The sequence below is a fragment of the Setaria italica genome, chromosome IX, assembly GCF_000263155.2.
Source record: "Setaria italica strain Yugu1 chromosome IX, Setaria_italica_v2.0, whole genome shotgun sequence".
In the NCBI taxonomy this organism is placed as follows: domain Eukaryota; kingdom Viridiplantae; phylum Streptophyta; class Magnoliopsida; order Poales; family Poaceae; genus Setaria; species Setaria italica.
This window is the reverse complement of record NC_028458.1, coordinates 53,096,615-53,116,226: the sequence shown is the minus strand read 5'-3', so window position 1 is coordinate 53,116,226 and position 19,612 is coordinate 53,096,615. Positions and strand designations below refer to the sequence as shown.

The 19,612-nt window shown below is 46.9% G+C and overlaps 3 protein-coding genes across 4 annotated transcripts; all 3 read left to right on the top strand.

The window, feature by feature from the left end:
* The first annotated feature begins 258 nt into the window (after window positions 1-258).
* LOC101782553 (SNAP25 homologous protein SNAP33) lies at window positions 259-3,553 on the top strand. Its single transcript, XM_004985163.3, has 6 exons — window positions 259-520; window positions 1,225-1,599; window positions 2,519-2,609; window positions 2,680-2,804; window positions 2,904-3,001; window positions 3,178-3,553. The coding sequence occupies exons 2-6, from the start codon at window positions 1,267-1,269 to the stop codon at window positions 3,275-3,277; spliced, it is 747 nt and encodes a 248-aa protein (XP_004985220.1). The 5' UTR covers window positions 259-520; window positions 1,225-1,266; the 3' UTR covers window positions 3,278-3,553.
* A 1,915-nt stretch (window positions 3,554-5,468) lies between these two features.
* On the top strand, window positions 5,469-10,119 carry LOC101781883 (trinucleotide repeat-containing gene 18 protein). 2 transcript variants are annotated; one of them, XM_004985162.3, is made up of 8 exons: window positions 5,469-6,784; window positions 6,872-6,923; window positions 7,013-7,090; window positions 7,658-7,777; window positions 7,885-7,983; window positions 8,081-8,238; window positions 9,586-9,651; window positions 9,795-10,119. In XM_004985162.3, exons 1-8 carry the CDS (start codon window positions 5,610-5,612, stop codon window positions 9,817-9,819), a joined length of 1,773 nt encoding a protein of 590 aa, XP_004985219.1. In that variant the 5' UTR covers window positions 5,469-5,609; the 3' UTR covers window positions 9,820-10,119. The 2 variants fall into 2 exon arrangements, with proteins under 2 accessions (XP_004985219.1, XP_004985218.1); XM_004985161.4 differs by having other exon boundaries at window positions 9,782-10,119.
* Window positions 10,120-14,497: 4,378 nt separating this feature from the next.
* On the top strand, window positions 14,498-19,175 carry LOC101781212 (probable mitochondrial-processing peptidase subunit beta, mitochondrial). The gene is made up of 9 exons (XM_004985160.3): window positions 14,498-15,287; window positions 15,930-16,094; window positions 16,183-16,320; window positions 16,405-16,556; window positions 16,682-16,790; window positions 17,546-17,644; window positions 17,885-17,950; window positions 18,152-18,259; window positions 18,709-19,175. Exons 1-9 carry the CDS (start codon window positions 14,619-14,621, stop codon window positions 18,793-18,795), a joined length of 1,593 nt encoding a protein of 530 aa, XP_004985217.1. The 5' UTR covers window positions 14,498-14,618; the 3' UTR covers window positions 18,796-19,175.
* The last annotated feature ends 437 nt before the right edge of the window (window positions 19,176-19,612 follow it).

Below are 19,612 nucleotides of genomic sequence, written 5' to 3'. Positions count from 1 at the left end.
GGTGGAGTAGGCGACAGGCGAGGAGCAGTAAACTGATCCAAGGTCTGTTTATTTACCACCGGTGCCATGACATGAAGTCATGAACCCCGTCATGTTTCAATCACACGATCAGAGATTCGTGGGTCATTTTGTCTAAGCCCAAAGTAAATTAGTAAACGCAGGGCATCCTGCAATCATCATCAGGAGTACTTACTGAATCACCGGATTTATAAATATAATAAACGCCGCCGAGGCAGGCAGTCGGCAAGAGATAAAAGATGCCGAAGGGGCCAGGCAAAGCCCTTCACGCCGAAGTAACCCAACGGTCATATTCTGCTCGTGCTCTCGGCTCTCGCCATCCCTGCCCTCCCACGCGCCACCGCCGCATCGTCTCCCTGCGGCTTCGCGTGGGTCTTGCTTCCCCGACCCCTTCTCCGGCGCGGAAGGGGAGCGGCGGCTAGATCCCTTTCCCGAATCCGTCGGAGGAGGCGGTGGCAACCAGCGGGTCGTCCTCTTCTAGCGCGTGTTTCGTATTTGCCCAGTGAGTACTCTCCTAATCCCCCTCCCTGGCTCCCTCTAACTTGATGGAGGCGTCAAATCTGGAAGCTCTGTCAATAACCCATCCTTCGATCTGTCCCCAATCGGATTCCCAGTCACGGGAGGGTGTGGCTGTTGGTGCGGGCTTGATTAGATCAGAAACTCGGTAGGCTAGATTCAGATCCTGAAGCGAGATTACCATGATATGTTTAGTACTTAGATAACGGACTAACCGAGTATGCAATAAGCCAAAAACGGCGTGGTTAGTGCATTTGGCTTGTTGGTACCGTGCAGGATTTATGATTGTCGATTTCAAGGTCATATAACCATTATTAGGGATATTCTGCTTGTGATTATTCTTTCTGTTATCGAACTGCTGTTAGAACTCAAAGTTTTGCAGTTGGTATAGAAGAAGACATGGCCTTAGTCACGGGAAGTTAAGATCTTGGTGTACAATGACACCTCATGTGGTTTTGTGTTGTTTTATAAATTCATCTAGGGAGCATCATTCATCTTCTCTGATTCAATGTGCTTTTTTCATAAAATGTCATTTGCTTTTCAATGCTGGCTTAGTCTTCACTTGTTATTTCCGCTCCCAACAGTTTTTCTTTTACAAACTACTTCCTAGTTGAGAAGATTGCACATCACCACCTGATTAAGTGATTGTTCTCCTGAATCCTGATACCTTCCTTTTCCTATCCATTGCAGATATCTGCTCATCAGTACTGTGCTTGAAGTGAATAAGTTGAGATGTCTGTGTCAATGTATAAGAAGCAAAACTCAATGGGCACTCCTGTCCACAGGACAAATCCCTTTGATTCCGATTCTGATTCTGAAGTGCCCTCAAAGCCATCAAGGGCACAGTCTGTCCCAGTGAAGTGCACCGATCAATCTGTGCAAGAGTTGGAAGATTATGCTATAACCAAAGCACGAGAAACCACACACAAAGTAAATGATTGTGTCAGAGCTGCTGAAGCCATCAGGGAAGATGCTACACAAACTCTGCAAACTTTGCACCGTCAAGGTGAGCAGATCATGCGGTCTCATCACCTAGCAGCTGACATTGAGCAGGACCTTACTGTGGTAAGTTCTCTACCTGCTGATATTGGCTAGCCCAAGTATAAAATAGTTTTTTTTCCCAACTATTCTCACAAAGTAGGTTTAAACTTCTGTACAATATTGAGATACGTTAATACTAAGATTCAATCATTAGCCACCTTGTCCAAACATTGGCCTTTCTGTAATATTTGATGGAGATGCACAGATCTGTACACTCCTTGTATATGGACTTATATTGATGGATCTGCACCTTTTATAACAGAAACTATCCCTAACTTTGTACAGATGCATCTTTATCAGCTATCACACTATGATCTGAAACCGTCTTCCACTTCTTGTTTCTGTGTGTTTTGAATTACCAATTACTGGTCCAAATCGTGGATGATAATTACCTATGGATTGATGCTAATTACCTAAGTATAAAATAGTTTTTTTCCCAACTATTCTCACAAAGTAGGTTTAAACTTCTGTACAATATTGAGATATGTTAATACTAAGATTCAATCATTAGCCACCTTGTCCAAACATTGGCCTTTCTGTAATATTTGATGGAGATGCATGGATTAACACTCCTTGTATATGGACTTATGTTGATGGATCTGCACCTTTTATAACAGAAACTATCCCTAACTTTGTACAGATACATCTTTATCAGTTATCACACTATGATCTGTAACCGTCTTCCACTTCTTGTTTCTGTGTGTTTTGAATTACCAATTACCGGTCCAAATCGTGGATGATACCTATGGATTGATGCTAATATTTGGTATTATTGTACATGTTTTCCTTTCTGTTGGATAGTTATGAACTCATGATTGTCTCTGGTTCATGGTTGATAATTTCATTTAGAATTTTAAGTGAGCTTGCTATTTTTTTATTTATCAAGCTCTATCTTGTCATCTTCATCTGACTGCAACCATGCCAAAATTTATGTTATCTCCAGAGTGAGAAGCTCCTGGGAAGTCTGGGTGGGCTATTTTCCAAGGCATGGAGGCCTAAGAGAAATCAACAGATAAAAGGGCCAGTCTCAGAAAGTATGTTCGAGATCATGAGTAATTTATTGGACTTGTTTTTTTCTTAGCTAATCCTTTTGAGTTGTGGCAGATAGCTTTTCTGTGAGAACGGCAAACCACATGGAACAGAGGTGGAGGCTAGGAATTGCCCCAACACAACAAAATTCTCCCAGTTCTGTACAAACTGCACCTGCAACTGCAATGGGAAAAATCCAGGTCTGTCTTCAGAGTTGACTATGAAGTGTGAGCTATGGAACCAAGTACTATCTTCTGAATGTTAACATCAATTTCTTCTTCTTTTTTCTTCTTGTTTAGGCTGAGAAAGAAAAGCAGGATGATGCACTTTCTGACCTGAGTAACACATTGGGACAGCTCAAGGAAATGGCAGTTGATATGGGCACAGAAATTGACAGGTAATATTTGCTGTAGTCACCACAGCCCGCCCTTAATGCAAAGGGATACGCTTATGGGTACAACCACACTTTACTATTCTTGTGCTTGAGCTGTACTCACATGGTTGTACGCAACATCTCGCCTGTGCTCTCAGCTGTTTATGAAGTTTGACGGAGAACTGTTTCCTTGCTTGCAGACAAAACAAAGCTCTGGTTCCTTTCAGTGAGGACGTTGATGAACTGAATTTCAGACTGAAAGGAGCGAATCAACGGGGACGCCGGTTGCTGGGCAAGTGATATCGAACCAGGAGCACTAAAAGATTAAGAACCTTGTTGTTTTACTTGTTTTAGTCGTATTGAATTGTACTCTCAGAAAACTTTCAAGTTCCTGTGTTGTACCATAACCAGGTCCAAATTAGTGGAAAGGAAATCGGAATATATCTTGTTTTAGAGCAAATAGGAAGATCCTTGTATTGGATTGTACTCTGAGAAAACTTTCAAGTTCCAGTGTTGTACCTAACCAGTTCCAAATTAGTTGAAAGGAAAATCGGAATATATCCTGTCTTGTTTTTATCACGCGATTTATATGACTGGCCTGTGCTTTGTTGAAGTCCAAATTTTGGGCTCCAGCTCCACAAATCTTCCTTCCCAGTCGCCATTGATGCCTGTGTCGTTCCGTTTCATTAGCATCTTAACGAGAGTTCAGGCACGATTGAAATCCTAAAACGAGCATCGAGGCCGTTCAATCGGAGCCCTCGCCGCGCGGCTCGCGCCACCTACCGGAGGCCGGAGCCCGGAGATGGTGTCGGACAACTTCACAGCTAGGACAGGTCCCCGCCCGCCGTGCAGTCGTGTGGATCCGCCAACGACCTGGGCAGGTGGTCGTGCGGTCGTGCCGGTTCGACGTGCTGGCCGTGTGCCGCCATTAGGTGCCCGTGCCTCTTGTACTCAACGCTCGGCTACGTACAAACCCACGCCGTGCCTTTTGTCAGCTTCTCCTTGCAAGCATCGATCCTCTGCACGGACGACAGCGCAGCGCACCGTAAAAGACACTGCTAGTGCAACGAGCGCCAGGTAAAAGCTTTTACGGTCTACGCAGAGGCAGGGCATGTTTCCGGACGACGACGTCAAGCTCCGCGGCGCCGGGCGCGCGACGACGACGACCGAGGCGAGCGGCGGCCACGGGCGCGGCGGGCAGCCAAGGGGCACCGAGCGCGACGGCGGCGGCGGCGGCGGCATGGGCGTCGTGGCGGTCGGCGGGCAGCGCGGGGCGCTGTACGACTCGTTCGAGCTCAACGCGATGGTCGCGCGGCTGAACCGGCTGCTGAACGGGGACGGCGCCGGCGGGCGCGGGGTGGCGAGGCGCCCGCGCAGGGCCGCCGGCAGCTGGCTCGCCGCGCCCAAGGCGCTCTTCAGGAAGATCAAGGGCGCGTTCGTGGGCGGCCGGTGGGGAGACGGCTGACGAGGTGGGTGGAACGTTTACGGTTTACTCCTCTTCCTATACATTTTCTACGTGCGCCTGTTAATTATATGTGCTGGGTCAACCAAAATAGTACGAGAATTCAAGGGGAAAAAAGAAGTGCCTGTGTGCCATGTACATGTACCGTGCCATCATCAGATTGAGCAAATGGTGCCCCACAGTTTGCGTGATCACGTTCATCTCTTCCTTGCATTTCGAGGTCGTCCCAATCGTTAATCTCTTTTTGTGATTTTCGCTCGCATCGGTGCACAAATTCAAGCACGCACACATAACATGATGGTCCTGTTTGGGAAGCTGCTAGGGGGAGCTTCCAGCAGCTTTCGCTTCCTCAGAAAGCTCCCCCCAAACGGGGTTAGATTCTTCTAAAAGTAAAAACTTCAAAAGCTGAGTTTGTACCGTAAGCGGAGAAGCTCCTCAGGTCCAGCTTCCCAAGCTTTTGCCCCTCCGCCTTCTTCCTCCCTATCATTCTTTTTCACCCGCCGTCCTTTGCCTCCAGTGCCACCGCCACCGCCATTCCTAGGTCGGTTGCCGCTGCTTCTCCCATCCGTGCAGACCACCGCCGCCCCTCCCCTCCGTGCTGGCGGGCACTGCCACTCCCCTCCATGTGGGCTGCGCGAGTCCCTCCGCTATGCGCGGGCCGCCGTCCCTCCCCTCCGTGCCGGCGGCACTGCCACTCCCCTCCATGTGGGCTGCGTGAGTCCCTCCGCTATGCGCGGGCTGCCGCCCTCCCCTCCATGTCGGCCGCCGCAGTCCCTCCCCTGTGCGCCAGTCGCCGTAGCTCCTCCCCTCCATGTGAGCCACTGCCGTCCACCCCTCCGCGCTGGCCGCAGCAGTCCCTCTCCTGCGCCCTCTCCTGCGCGCCGACCATCCATTATGCCACTATGCCCTGCAGATTTGCCGACGGCTCCTCCTCGACGAGCTCCCTTCCTACTGTTGCACAGAATCTGATATTCAAGAAGCTGCACCAAATACACCTATTATGCTTCTCTGAAAAGCAGCTTTTTGGCCCAGCGGGGGAGCTTCTCCAGAATACCGCTCCCCAAACAGGGCCGATGTTCCGGAATTGTGTCACGATCGCTGCTTGTCCACGCCAGCCTCCACGTCGACAGACCACACCGGATCCGACACACACAAGACAAAGACTCTTCGATGGCAGTGGGGTCCACGAGTCTAGAGCCCGCATGTCAGGGGCACGACCCGCACACCGCTGTTCGAATGCCTCGGGTGGAGCGCCCCGGAGAAACTAGCCGTTACACCCCCAACGTTCCCTTTTCCCTTCCCCATCTGCTTCTCCTCCCATCCCCACCGAGACAACTGGCCGAACCCAAATCCACCCGCCGCACACGCGGAACCTCCAGGATCCCGCCGGACGACGAGCTCGAAACCCTAGGGATGGCGACGGCGGCGGACGCGAAGACCCCGACCAAGCCCCTGGGACCCGCGGGGGCGGCGGCGAGGGCTCCGACCAAGCCCTTGGCCCCCGCGGGGACGGCAGGGGGCAAGGGGACGCCGACGAAGACGCCCTGCTCCGCGCGCGCGCGGCCCTACCACGCGTCCGAGAACGCCCACCCCAACATCCCCGGCACGCCTCCTCCCCCGCAGCCGACGCCGTCCAAGCCCGTCCTCAAGTCCCCGGCGGCCGCGGGCGCCAAGTCCGCCTCCGCCAAGAAGAAGCCCTCCACGCCAGCGCCCGCGGCGCCCCCGCCGCCTCCGCGGGAGCGGGAGCGGCGGTTCCTCGTGGCGAAGAAGGGCGCGGGGCGGCGGCGCAACCTCGGGAGAGCTGGGGGCGGCGGCGGGGGCGAGATCGACTTCGACAAGTGCCGCGAGGCCGCGCGCGAGGCGCTGCGCGCGTCGCAGGAGGAGTTCTTCCTCAAGCAGCGCGCCGAGGCTGCCGCCGTTGCCGAGGTGGATCAATTGGTGGTACAGCACGAGGAGGCCAAGGCCGCGGCTGAAGAGGATGTGAAAGGCGGCGCCTTCGAGGAGGAGGGGAAGGAGGGGATTGAGGCGGAATTGGAGGGGAGCAGCAAGGTGAGGGCGATGAGGTCCAAGACGATGGCCAAGGCGATGAGCAGCGTTCCAGATCCCGGTTCCGGCCGCGTCAAGCATCTGGTGCACGCTTTCGAGAGCCTGCTCACCATCTCCGGCGCCACCTCCGACGCAGACAAGGCCGGTGAGGGCTCATGGGCCCTGCCCGGGTTGCAGTCGTTGAAGGATGAGGGTGAGGGTGACCTGGGGCTCCCACAGGTATCAGTATTCTTGTCATCTGATTTCCTGAATGCAGGGCCTAATAGGCTCTGCTCGTCACTTGATGGCAAGGCCGACAGGTTAGTTGACATTGATAAACAACTGGAAGGACATGTTTCATGATTCTTGCACAATGTTTATTGATCATAGTTTCCTGCTCATTTTAGGTTCAGCTGGGATAGCAAAACATCGGCTGGAGGGCGCAGGAGCAGGAGAACCGTAAGCCTGACATAGTTTTGTTTCTATTTGGATCTGGCTTGTTGTAGCATGTTCTCATATGTCAATGAATCTTGCACTCTGACCGGCAGTCATCGGAATCACTAAGGAGCAGCTGGAACAGAAAGCTTAAGGTCACAAGCCAGCATCCCTTCAAGCTAAGGACTGAGGTAATAACTAATAACGCATCCTCAATGCTGTCAAAGTCGTGTCCTATAAGTTATAATTCATTTATCCAGAAGATCCTATTGTATGGTTTTGCTCATTAGTTTCAGTAGTCAAATGCTTCACATCGTATTGTATGTAGGCAAATGCTCTTTCATCTAAAAGGTCGGCAAATGCTCTGCACCATCATATATTTGTGCACCATCTAGCGAGTAGCGCGCCTTCTACGCTTTTGCATCTAAACGATGCCTGCTCTCCGTGTCGTGTTTTCACTTGCGGGGTGGTGCTTCCTAATTGTGATGGATTCGTTGCTTAGAAAAACAGTATGTAAGCTAGACACCTTAAATATCTACAGCCTCACTGTACTTAAGTAAATATTACTGTGTAGCATAGTGATTGATCAAATGTCCTTCTGACTATCTTGCTTGGAACATCATAAATATGATATAACTTATTGTTTAATATGCAATGTTGTAATTTGTCAAATGGTACTTACTTTTATGCTGCACCTAAACATATGGCTTGACTTGAGATACCGAATTGTAAAACAATCACTATGTCCCTTCTGGCAGCAAAGAGGAAGATTTAAGGAACAACAGCTCGCCCAAAAGGTGCAAGAAATGCTTTTGGAAGAAGAGAAGAAGCGTATCCATGTTGCTCAAGGATTGCCATGGACTACAGATGAACCTGAGGTGTTTTTACTAACCCTTTCTTTAATGTTCTTCTCTTCTCTTGGTATTAGCTTATTAGGAAAATTGACATAATGTCAAAGTTTTTTACTCTTCTGTCTCCTTTTCAGTGTTTGATAAAGCCTGCAGTTAAAGAAAGAACTGAGCCGATAGACCTTGTTCTGCATAGCGATATGCGTGCACTGGAACGCGCTGAATTTGATCAACACGTAAGCCTCTTTAAAACATGTTATGCTTTCTGAGGTCTAATATCAATGGAATTAATTGTTATTAATCTATTTAATCATGTTTTTATTGAGAATTTAGGTGTTGGAGAGGAATAAGTTCGCAGAGCTGCAAAGGATGGAGTGGGAGAGACAACAGGAGTTGGAGGAGCAAGAAAGGATAAGGCAACTGAGAAGGACAGATCTTATTCCCAAAGCCCAACCCATGCCATGCTTTGAACGGCCCTTCATCCCAAAAAGGTAGCCATCGTGTTTATTGTTAGTTTCTGATTCTTTACGGACTCAAAAGTTTATTGTCAACCCCATTGCATCCGGACATGAAAGTGTTCTCTTCCTACCTGAAGCCTTGCTATCCCAGAAATCACACAGCATAAGAACTTAAGACTTGGCCCTACTGCTACCTTGGTCCATTACATTCAGTTTGCCATACAGACTGTGCACGCAGGCACCAAAATCACAGAGATGCAGCTCCGACCAAGATTATCCTCCTTGATGTTCTTATGTGCACAGCTGCGAGCGCGACACCCCCTCTGATGTTGTCACTGCCCCCACACCATCAGCACAAGCAGTGCTCCGGCATCAGCAGGCACCATCCCCCATCAGTAGTGGCTCCGGCTGGGTTGCCAAAATCTCCATTGCCCCCAACCAGAGCTTGAACTGCTCCATGTACTTGACTGGGCAAAAGAGCACCAAGCTCTCTTGATCATGGCTGCATGGATTGCCAAAGCCGACACAAGCTGAGCCATCTCCCACTCTGAAAACATAGAACATTTCTCAGTTTCCACAGGTTCCACAGAGCCACCGCCGAAATCATGTTAAACACTACATGATTCTTCTCACTTAACCGCAAAATTTAGCCATAGATTCAAAATCTACTATTACAGGCATATATGGATGTACATTCTTCTGTATCAGTCCACAATTGCCTAGCTACAACACAGCCAAAGAACAAGTGCATGATGCTCTCCTTATTAAAAAAAAAGCGCAGGATGCTCTCTGGTTCAGTACAAAACAGGCACTGATCATTCTCTATCTTCTGTCTCTAATGAGAAGTTTATTTTTTTGATAAGAGCCATAGAAATACATGAACTCTTGGTGGGATCCTAAGTTTCCACACAGCAGGTGTAAACATTACTGACTTTGTACAAGGACTGTGAGGAATAGACCCCTGATGAGGTGTACTGCCACACCATTTCGTCCTCCTCCCCTGAGAAGACGTTGGAGATGCCAGTTGAACCACCTCCTCCCACTGCCTCATCTGCCGTTTGTCTACACACCTTCTGAATTTTCAGATTCACTCCATCCCAGATATCTGCAGTTGTAGCAGACCTCTAGGCTAGAAGAGCCTAGCCAGTCGTCCTTCATCTATCTCCATGCCCTCCATCCCAGATACCATTCCCCCTACCCATCTGTACCCCATTCTAGCTACCTGACAAAACCCTTCCACAACTGAAAGCCGATGCTACTAAATTTGCAGGCTTGAATTTTGCTATCAGTTCAATGCATCGCAGAAATTGGTCAATACTGTCGATTTACTTGTGTAGTTCAAGCCATTGTTGGCATGCTAATGGTTCATTTTTAACCCAGGTCTGCAAAACCGGCAACAATTCCCATGGAACCAAAATTTCATCTGCGGCCAGAAAGGCTCTCGTGGTGAGTTTTTTACTGTCGAGGAAAACTAAGCACGCACATTGTGCACAAAATTTGTTTTCCCCAGCTCTATATTTATTTATTTGTGCAAAGCATGCTCACCATGCTTGGTTATGTCAATGGCGGCTGACAGTTACTGTCGACAGCAATGCTTGGAGCTTGGAAAGCTGAAGCCACAGCCACAACAGCCGTGTGAACGTCAATCCAGAAATGCAGAGCATCGTCACACATGATCCAGATGTTTTATATTCCCTCTCCTCTTCTTATTCCTTCTTATTCGTCCTTCGCCCATATGTGAAGAAAATGCTATCAAATTCATCTTTTTGTAGCTTGCTTGGAAAACCTCCAAGTTCTGTTCTGTATATGCATGCATATTACTTGGCTCTGTGCTTCAGATGCGATCACGTCAAGGTTCAAAAATATGTTGTACAAGGAACTGTGAGAGAAATTCAAAGGTGGATTTCTGTGTTATATTCTTGAGTGAGTTTGTAGGCTCTGTGCTTCACTGGATTGTTCGGTGATAGCTAGGTGTGTATGGTGCTTCGTGAGAAACAGTTTCATTACATCAGTGGCTCTGTGCTTCAGATGCTTCAGTTTGCTTCATGAGGAACAGTTGTGGGCTTGCAGTTGTAGGAACAGTTGCAGGTGCTGATGTGCAGAAGAGTAGTAAACTGAAGTAGGTTTTTGAACAAATCAAGTTCTGCTTTGGATCTTGAAACCTGCAGTTGGAACTTGTGAACAACTGATTCGTGGAAGGCGGCGTTGTTGTATTTTTGCATGAACTTTCTACGTGTAATGCCAAAGGAACGTATGGCCTGAATTCCGCATAAAAGGGACAAGGGATTTTTGTTACCGAAAGACATCTCACATGGAACCTTTTTTTTTTGAGAAAACGGGTTGGATTTATTTCTAACATAATTTTATATCCATCCCCTTACAAAGGGAACCTCGGAAAAGAACAAAATTACATTGAAGAGCTATTGAGGTCCACTGCTCCTCTTCGTCACTGACAAAATTACATAATTACAAGATTTATTGAGCTATTGAGCTATTGAAAAGAACAAAATTACATCGACAGTTTGCATCACTGACGAGGTCGAAGCTTGAAGCCAATTCCCATACAAACGAAGACGCATCAAATCTTCCAAAAGGCCCGAGCAGCACACAAAAAAATTGATGTGCACTTGATACGACTAGTAGAGAGCACATGCGGCACGCAGGTGTTTTTAAAAATCTATTAAATAAAAAATATGTTTATTTTAAAAAATATTTTCAAAAATCTATTAAAGAAAACATTGATACCTAAATTGCCTTTTGACCTTGTGAGTTTGATCTCCACCTAGTTGAAGGAGAACATCATATGGTACTCACAAATAAGATGCTTCAGAAATAATCATGACGGTCTTCAGATTCTTGACAAAATTATTGATGTGTACAGATAAGTAATGACCAGGGATACATCAGAAGTACATAATTGTCATGAAAACGTTGTTTTCAGCTTGAAGCAACATGTCGTATGAGCTAATTCCAATTTCAATGCATTATACAAAATTAAATTTCCATTGTTGGACATATTACAGGTGGGCTCTGATATCCCATATTTCTTGTGCTGCAGCCAAATGAAATTTAAAAAGAAAGTCATATAGAAAATGTCTTATCAGATATCCCCAGATCCTCATGCTGCCATGGACAGTTACCTATGCCTCCTGTGTCCCTGATCCTAGTACAGATCGATGCGCTTAGCTTTCCCACAATCGAACACGATAGGAAAACATGGCAGGAGAGTGCACGCTTCAAGAAAATTGTGTATTACCTTATACAGCAGGCTAGCCGCCAAGAAAAATCAAGCTACCTACAGCTTCACCGTTTCCCATATGATTAGCTCCATATATCCTCGTCTGTGTTGGCATGTATTGGCATTCACAGCATATACCACCATCTGTATGCTGCATTGCAAGAGCTGTTTAGCTTAAAGAATTTTCCTCTCTTGAAGTCTTTTAACCAAGACATACACATCATTCCTTGGTAAGCAGGATCAAAGAGAGAAAATCGTGATGATCTCTGCACATGAAAGCAAGGCCTCTTTAATTTCCTCCATAAAAGGCAGTGAAATGCTTTAGGAGCAATGTAAAGGTTATAGCTTATACTTACTGAGTAGCAGCAGTTTTTCTGTCATGCTTTTATTGTTCTGAAAACCTGCGAACTTTCCAATATGTCGAAACTGAAATTATGAGTGTGTTGATAACCTGATTCTTGATATTCCATCCGCTAAAGAATTTTTTTACAAGCTGGTTTCAACAGCCATAACTGAAGGATGGCTTGATGCTTCTTTTAGTAAATCTGCTGTCTTTGAGGTAGAGATCCAAAATATATACAAGTGTCACCCGTATGTGCCACGTAACACCAGCATCAGGAGACAACGCCAAACAGAATCAATATCTATAACCATGCAGCACGGATCCACAAGTGTCGTCGTCTCTAAGTGTTGTTTCCATGGAGGTAAAGGAAATCCAAACTTTGGCAAGGTAGAATCAGCAAGGGAGCTTCTGTTTGTAGACAGTTTACATTTTTAAACCTAAAATCCTCACACCTACCAGAAAGTCAATTAGCTGATCTGAATGTAGGGTGCCGGGTCAGAGGTGCAAGCAAACACTAACAATCTTCGTCTCGAAATGACAGCTTGAGAGATCCAAATAATTCTGAATTTGTTGGTATTGGTATTTTGCAAAGTGCAACATATATACATGTCACATTGAGAATCTATACTAAATGATCGGATCTCTAAAAAAGACCATATGGCGTTAAAATAGGGACTATAACAAGAGGGTATGGGATGTAGCAAAAGGGTATTCCAATCCCAGATAATTTATTTCAAATAACTGGATGGTTGATCAATACTAATAGGAGCGGAACAACTACAGACTAGATCAGCAAGTCCCGCCCGAACATACATGACCGTGGGTCACCAATTTCATCATATTCATGCGTGATGATCAAACTTCACAACGAACTCGATTGAATTGTCTCACAGGAATGAAAAATGCAGAATAGCAGGAGTGTGTTTCCTTACCTGCAAAAGTTGGAATCAATCCAAGTCCGGCGGTTCTCCACTCCACGCAGAGGCGATCCGCGAGGTAAAGGTCGGGGACGAGCACGAAGACGACGTCGGGGATGAGCATGTCTGCACAGGTTGAAGGAATGTGCGGAGCGGCAGAGGAGCCCACGGCCAGCACGATGGAGGTAGGCACAGCGGCGTGCGCCTGGTCCTTGACTGGCCTCGGGCAGCGCAGAACCACCATGAGCGGTGAGGAGATGCAGCGCCACATGCCCACACCAATGTCGGGGACTACGTATCGGGGCTTGGTTCTTCCGCTGGAGGCGCTGGAGGAGCGGCGGACAATGAAACAACTCCGCTCCTGCCCTGCTCACGGCCGCTGCCTCTGCTATTCCGCTTCTGGACCCGCTGGCAGCTCCGATTCGCGTGCTCGCGCTCCGCAAGGATGGGAGCGTGGAGAGGAGGGGGAGGGCGGTGTGATGCTGATGGGGAAGGGAGGAATAAGAGTAACTCCGCCCAATACCTCTTTTAGGAAAAAAAGAGAGAAAGAATAAACTCCAACAATCCACCTAAACCTTCCCTAATTTTTTAGCGACGCTAAAAAACAGCCTGCCACCGCGTATATTTTAGCGTTGTCGTTCCTTCCCCAATCCTGATTCCTGCACGCCCACGCGTCCCTTTCGATGGACGCAATACGATGATGTGTCCTGTGTTTGAAGTATTGGAGGCTATTTATTAGCGATCTGCTGTGGATTGATATGTTTTTGGGGGAAATTTTTTTTAGGAGAACTCCCAATACATATTTTTAGGGAAGAATTTTTTAGGAAACTCTTGGAGTTGCTCTAAGGGTGAGGGGCGGCGGAATTAGCGGATCGGCCAATCGGGTGATGAAATTTCCTTACGGGCGTGCGGCGTGGCTGTGCGCGAGGGGAGGCAAAGCGCGATTGACGCACGGGCTTATGCGGGTACACGGGCGCGTAAGTGATTTTGCTCGGTGAAAAATGTAGCGTCTAAAATGCAGAATCTTTTTTAAATGGTTGTTTTCACCCTCCGCAAAATTTTGGTACCGATCAAGAGGGTCTGTTGTGAGGGGTAAGAAGTAATACATCTATGTGATAAGTGTTTTCAATTATTTTGGATGTACAAAAGATGAACGTGCTAGCAAACGCCGATCGGCCAAATCTTCGTTACGAGGAAGGGGATCTGTCGCCACGCACCTCGATGGCCGACCCCAACCCGACAACAACAGAAAACTCAAGAAGGGGATACGAAAACACAAACCCGATTTCTCAAGTTTGTGGACTACATCCCTCACGAGCTCAACTCCAGAAGATGCGTTGCCAACACCGCAATCGCCTGAGATGGCTCGGAGGGACCAAAGCTCGGCAGCAGCCGACATACCGACAACACCGAGGACCAAAAACTAACCTAAACTATTATAACTAGGCTAGTAGCTCTCCCGGACGTCGATCCGCTGGTTATTCTCCACCTACGGCCTCCAAGGAGGACGCCACAGGGAAGAAACCAGCTGGAACTTTTTTTTTTTCCTGAAAAAGATCACAAGGAACACATTCATTCTCTGTTTTAACTTAAGGACCGGCCCAACAAGTCTCCGTAGCCCAAAACTGCTCAGGCATGGCCCAAACTTCCAGCCCATTCCACGAGTGTGAGACCGACCCAGTAATGCCACGCTTGAACAGCCTCCTCTCGATGACACGTGGGTCCCCAATAAGGTGAACTACGCCTACGCGCACCCAGCACTTCTTCTCCTTCCCCCTTGGCAGCCAGGCATCTTCCCACCCCCTCTCTATTTCTCCTCCCCATCTCTTCCCGATCCACCGGACTCCAAACCCTAACCAAGTCAGATCTCCGCCTCCGCCGCCGCCGGCGAGAGCACCGGATCAGATCCGCCGCGATGGCGTTCCGCCGCATCCTATCCACCGCGGTGCGCCGCCGCTCGGCCGTCGCCGCGGCGGCGGCCGGGAGCGCGCGCGAGGCCTCCACGGCCGTGGCCGCGGGCCCCGGCGTCCTCGCCCCCGATGCGACCCCGGTGCGCGCCCCCGTGATGCCGTACGACCGCATCGCCGAGGCCGTGAACGCCAGGGTCCGGCGCCTCGAGCACCCGGACCCGCGCTTCCTCCGCTACGCCAACCCCGTGCCGTCCCACGCCGACCACACGGCCATCCTCGCGGCGCCGCAAACCCGCGTCACCACGCTGTCCAACGGCCTGCGCGTCGCCACGGAGTCTTCCCTCGCAGCGCGCACGGCTACGGTCGGCGTGTGGATCGACGCGGGCAGCAGGTACGAGAACGAGGAGGCGGCCGGCGTCGCGCATTTCGTCGAGCACATGCTGTTCAAGGGCACGGGCAAGCGCAGCGCCGCGCAGCTGGAGAAGGAGATCGAGGACATGGGCGGCCACCTCAACGCCTACACGTCGCGGGAGCAGACGACCTACTACGCCAAGGTGCTGGACAAGGACGTGCCCCGTGCCATGGAGGTCCTCGCTGACATCTTGCAGAACTCTAATCTCGATGAGGCCCGCATTGAGCGTGAGCGCGAAGTGATCCTAAGAGAGATGGAGGAGGTATGACCCCTGATGCCCCATAATGTGTAGGTATTTGTTTCCATCAACATTTCTCGTTTTTATGCTGTATAGACCAGCTTAGGTAGTATGGTATTGGTTTTATTTGACTCAGATTAGATGCATTACATTACGGGTTCCATAGTGTTTGATGAATAGGCCTTTCTTCTGGTTTGTTGTTAGCATTTTCTACTATCCTTAAGCTATATCAGAGAGAGAAAACTAGTATTCATAATCAATTTATTTCTTAATGCAAGGGTTTGGAAATTTTAGAGTGAGGGAAGTGAACATTATGTGAGGCATCTGTTCCTCTGATCATTTCTTAAACTTGCCGAGAGGCTATGAAAAAAGAGTACGGTGAAAAATATTTTTTGATGCATACGTGGTCACTTCAACACATGGTGTTATTTGTTAACTTTATTTTGTCCCGAGCCTTTTAGCAACTTGTTTTTGATCCTTTGCACACTTTATCGATGATACCTCAGTGATGGACTGATGGTTTTACTCGATTGTGCTTTGCAAATCCTCATATTGATTGATTAGTCAAGGGGTTCAATGTAGCACAATTGATGGGTGCAGGCTTTATCTAAAGTGGCTGGCAGTATTATGAAATATGATTCTTCTGTCTGCTTCTATCTTGTATAGGTCGAGGGACAATCCGAGGAAGTTATATTTGATCATCTCCATGCAACTGCATTCCAGTATACATCCCTTGGCAGACCAATCTTGGGTTCGGCAGATAACGTCAGGTCGATCACCAAAGAGGACCTCGAGAACTACATTGCAACTCATTATACAGCTCCTAGAATGGTATAGGATATTTCAAAATATGCATATGTGCCATCTTATGTTCCTGTTATTGGTGGAGTATGATGAATCTACTTCTGTGTGTTTTCAGGTCATCACTGCTGCAGGTAATGTTAATCACGATGACATTGTGAAGCAGGCAGAAAAGTTGTTCACTAAGCTATCGACTGACCCTACAACAACAAGCATGTTGGTTGCTAAGGAACCAGCCTCTTTTACTGGTTCTGAGGTGGGTGTTGCCATTTTCACTCTACAATTATTTCTGCTATTCGTCATGAACACACATTTATCTTATCATTTTATGCTTCATTAGGTTCGAATCATTGATGATGATATGCCCCTTGCTCAATTTGCTGTTGCTTTCAATGGAGCATCCTGGGTAGATCCCGATTCTGTTGCATTGATGGTTATGCAATCAATGCTTGGTTCATGGAACAAGAATGCTGGTGGGGGAAAGCACATGGGGTCAGTTCCTCTTGTTTTTTCTGTTTCTCCTTCCTTTCTGGCATTTTGACCATCTTCTTTTTTCATATTCTGCAATGTTGTTTTCACTGACCATATCACTGTTATGTTATGCTTAACTGTTACAGTTCAGAGCTTGTACAAAGGGCAGCAATCAATGACATTGCTGAGAGCGTAATGGCATTTAACACAAATTATAAGGACACTGGTCTGTTTGGTGTCTATGCTGTTGCTAAGGTTAGTGTTGCATTTCTACCTTTGAGTAGAAGTTGACATAAATTGCCTAAACTAGTGTTTTATCCCTGTATAAAAGAAACATGTCTCCACAACCAGAATAATTGTTAAATTTCTTGAAAGAGATGGGTAAGATACCAAAAGGCCCAAGATGTGTACCATCTGCATGGATATATTTATGCTGTTTGCAGTTGTGCTTTTCCTCCCCTGTTTCTATTCCAGCATCTGCATGCTCTCAGCTCACGTAAACTTCTAAGCTCCACACAAGCTGTAGCAGTTGGGTTTCTTGGTGACAACAATGCATGCATTTAGTGGAAATAATCAATTAGCATGTCATATTGCCCTTCGCTGTGGCAGCTCTGTACCAAATCGAAAGTTTTTTTTTCGTGTAAAAATAGAATGATAGAGGGGCCTTTGTTTTCCATTTCCATTTTAATAGTTGAGGCCCCACAGGAGCTTGGTAAATCTACTGCCTGATATTAAGACAAATAAGACTTTTGATTTGTTTGTTGAATGCAAATCATGGATATGTGTGCTTAAGGATGAAGTGTACCCCCGTGCTGTAGTTCATTGCTCATAAATCAATTTTGGTTCCCATTTATCTGTTGTGAACTCCTTTTGCTTGTGCAGTAGTATTGTGATCTTGTTGTAATGGGTGTCTTATGCAGTATTTTTTACTCTCTTTGTGAGCCTTTTATTTTAATCGTATGTTAAATGTTTTCTCCACTCTGGTGATTTTACATGACCTTGTTTTGCAGGCTGATTGCTTGGATGATCTGGCTTTTGCAATTATGCAAGAAATGAGCAAATTGTCATACCGGGTTACGGAAGAAGATGTTATTCGTGCTCGTAATCAGGTGATTGTTTGATGAGTGCTGATTTGGTTCGCCTGTAATTGAATTTCAGTTTACTCAAGCACTGCATCCTAAGCATGTTCCGTGCTGATTCCTTTTTTGGGGCTTTAGTGATGAAGATAGAGAGCAATCACTGGCTGATGACAATTTTTTTTTCATTTATGTGCTGGGACATATGAATCAACCATTGGATTGTTTCAGCCATGTCACATTTTCATTTTATTTTTGTTATGCCACTTTCAGCTGAAGTCCTCAATCCAACTCCACCTTGATGGTTCCACTGCTGTTGTTGAGGACATTGGCCGTCAGGTATTATCTGGCTCTATTCTTGCGATGAAAACAATCATGCGATTTTCTTTTTGAAAGGAGATTAACTCTGCTTTTTGAAAGCAATAAGGTTTGATACAATGTCTGGAGTCCATAGGGCTGAAATTTGAAGGACCGATAAAGTCTATCCTATTATTTGTATTAGTGCCTTACAAGTTATTTGTGTTCCTCCTGTTGTGCCAGCTGCTTACCTATGGCCGACGAATTCCTGCCCCTGAGCTTTTCGCAAGAATAGATGCAGTTGATGCAAGCACTGTGAAGCGTGTTGCAAATCGCTTCATCTTTGACCAGGTACTGTTTTGCCAACATACAGAATTTCATTCTGTAGAATTTTCAGCATATTCAAATGTAGATTTGATACCATCCAATTTAATGCTTCAGGCTCTGGTAAAGTGCTAAAAGCTAGGCCAATTTTTTGCTGTTTGCTCTGAGGCTTCATTTTCTTTAGGTGCCTGTTTATTGTGAAGCAGATGCTACCATAAATTGTATTATGCCTTTTGTTTTTGCTAGACGTCTAGTGATATGAATGCATGGTCTCATTTTGTGCTTATGTGTGCAAAAAATCATTTGGATGATCTAAGAGAATGCTTGTCCATCTCAATGCTACTACCTTGTTAACCATCTCTGTTTGGGAAAAATAAAATTAGAGCATCTGCATTTTCTTTAGTTCTTTGAAAGCTGTAGAAAGCAACTTGTATAATACTGAAATTTCCTTTGTTGCCTGAAAATTCTGCTTCCAGGATGTTGCAATTGCTGCAATGGGACCAATCAAGGGACTTCCAGACTACAACTGGTTCAGACGCCGGACCTACTTGCTCCGCTACTAGATCATGTACGGGTGTACCATGTTTACAGTCTGCAAAAACAAGATAAAATTGCCGCTTTTGGCGTCAGTATATTATGGCCCTCTGCATTGCACATTACGTGCTGGAGTGGAGGAATTTTTTGAGTATGTTTTATTTTCCAAAATCTTGTCCCAAACCAACAAATCTGTCAATAATGATAGGCAGGCTCAACTGACGTGGCTGACTTGAGTGGCCACCCGGTGTTTTTTTTTTCTACGATGAATCATGACCCTTACAATTCCATCTTTTGTTGGAAGATAATTTTCTTTTGGCAAATAACTTTATGAAGCATCTGTTATATGTAAAGATAGTACAATATAGCGTCGTTGCTATTTTTGGCAGCTGCGCAAATTTTTAACTTCTCTGGTGGGTTCCTTTTTTCCCAATACAATTGTTGTCTTCTTTCCACAGTGATCTCTGTATCACTGTACTCTGGAGTCTTGAAGGATCAGCGATTCAGGTGGTACAGTCCCGGCCTTGCACATTGTGTGATTGCTTGTCAGGCAGCTGCGAAACAGCACTTGCTGCGGGTGTCAATCTTGCTAGAGGTGTTCCGCCTTTCTATCTTCGTTTAAACAAGCGGCGAAACTCAAACATATTCAGCTTTGCCTGCAACCAATGCAGCCTACAGTATCTGCAAATTGTCCCCAGCCTTTCCTCAGCAGCGACCGGCAGCCATGCCTTCGTGAACTGCTTGCTACTTCAAAGAAAAAACATTTGGTTCTCGTTCTGAACACATGTAAGCAGCTGGAAGAGGAATATGAAATAGGAGGATTGGTTGGGCAGGTCACATATTGAG

Bases quoted from the DNA above. Each gene is read 5' to 3' on its own strand.
- LOC101782553 (XM_004985163.3), top strand. From the start codon at position 1,267: ATGTCTGTGTCAATGTATAAGAAGCAAAACTCAATGGGCACTCCTGTC. The intron at 2,805-2,903 runs GTCTGTCTTCAG...CTTCTTGTTTAG, and splicing joins CTGCAATGGGAAAAATCCAG to GCTGAGAAAGAAAAGCAGGA. The intron at 3,002-3,177 runs GTAATATTTGCT...CCTTGCTTGCAG, and splicing joins ATGGGCACAGAAATTGACAG to ACAAAACAAAGCTCTGGTTC.
- LOC101781883 (XM_004985161.4), top strand. From the start codon at position 5,610: ATGGCAGTGGGGTCCACGAGTCTAGAGCCCGCATGTCAGGGGCACGAC. The intron at 6,924-7,012 runs GTAAGCCTGACA...TCTGACCGGCAG, and splicing joins GGCGCAGGAGCAGGAGAACC to TCATCGGAATCACTAAGGAG. The intron at 7,091-7,657 runs GTAATAACTAAT...CCCTTCTGGCAG, and splicing joins CCTTCAAGCTAAGGACTGAG to CAAAGAGGAAGATTTAAGGA.
- LOC101781212 (XM_004985160.3), top strand. From the start codon at position 14,619: ATGGCGTTCCGCCGCATCCTATCCACCGCGGTGCGCCGCCGCTCGGCC. The intron at 16,321-16,404 runs GTGGGTGTTGCC...ATGCTTCATTAG, and splicing joins CCTCTTTTACTGGTTCTGAG to GTTCGAATCATTGATGATGA. The intron at 16,791-17,545 runs GTTAGTGTTGCA...CTTGTTTTGCAG, and splicing joins GTGTCTATGCTGTTGCTAAG to GCTGATTGCTTGGATGATCT.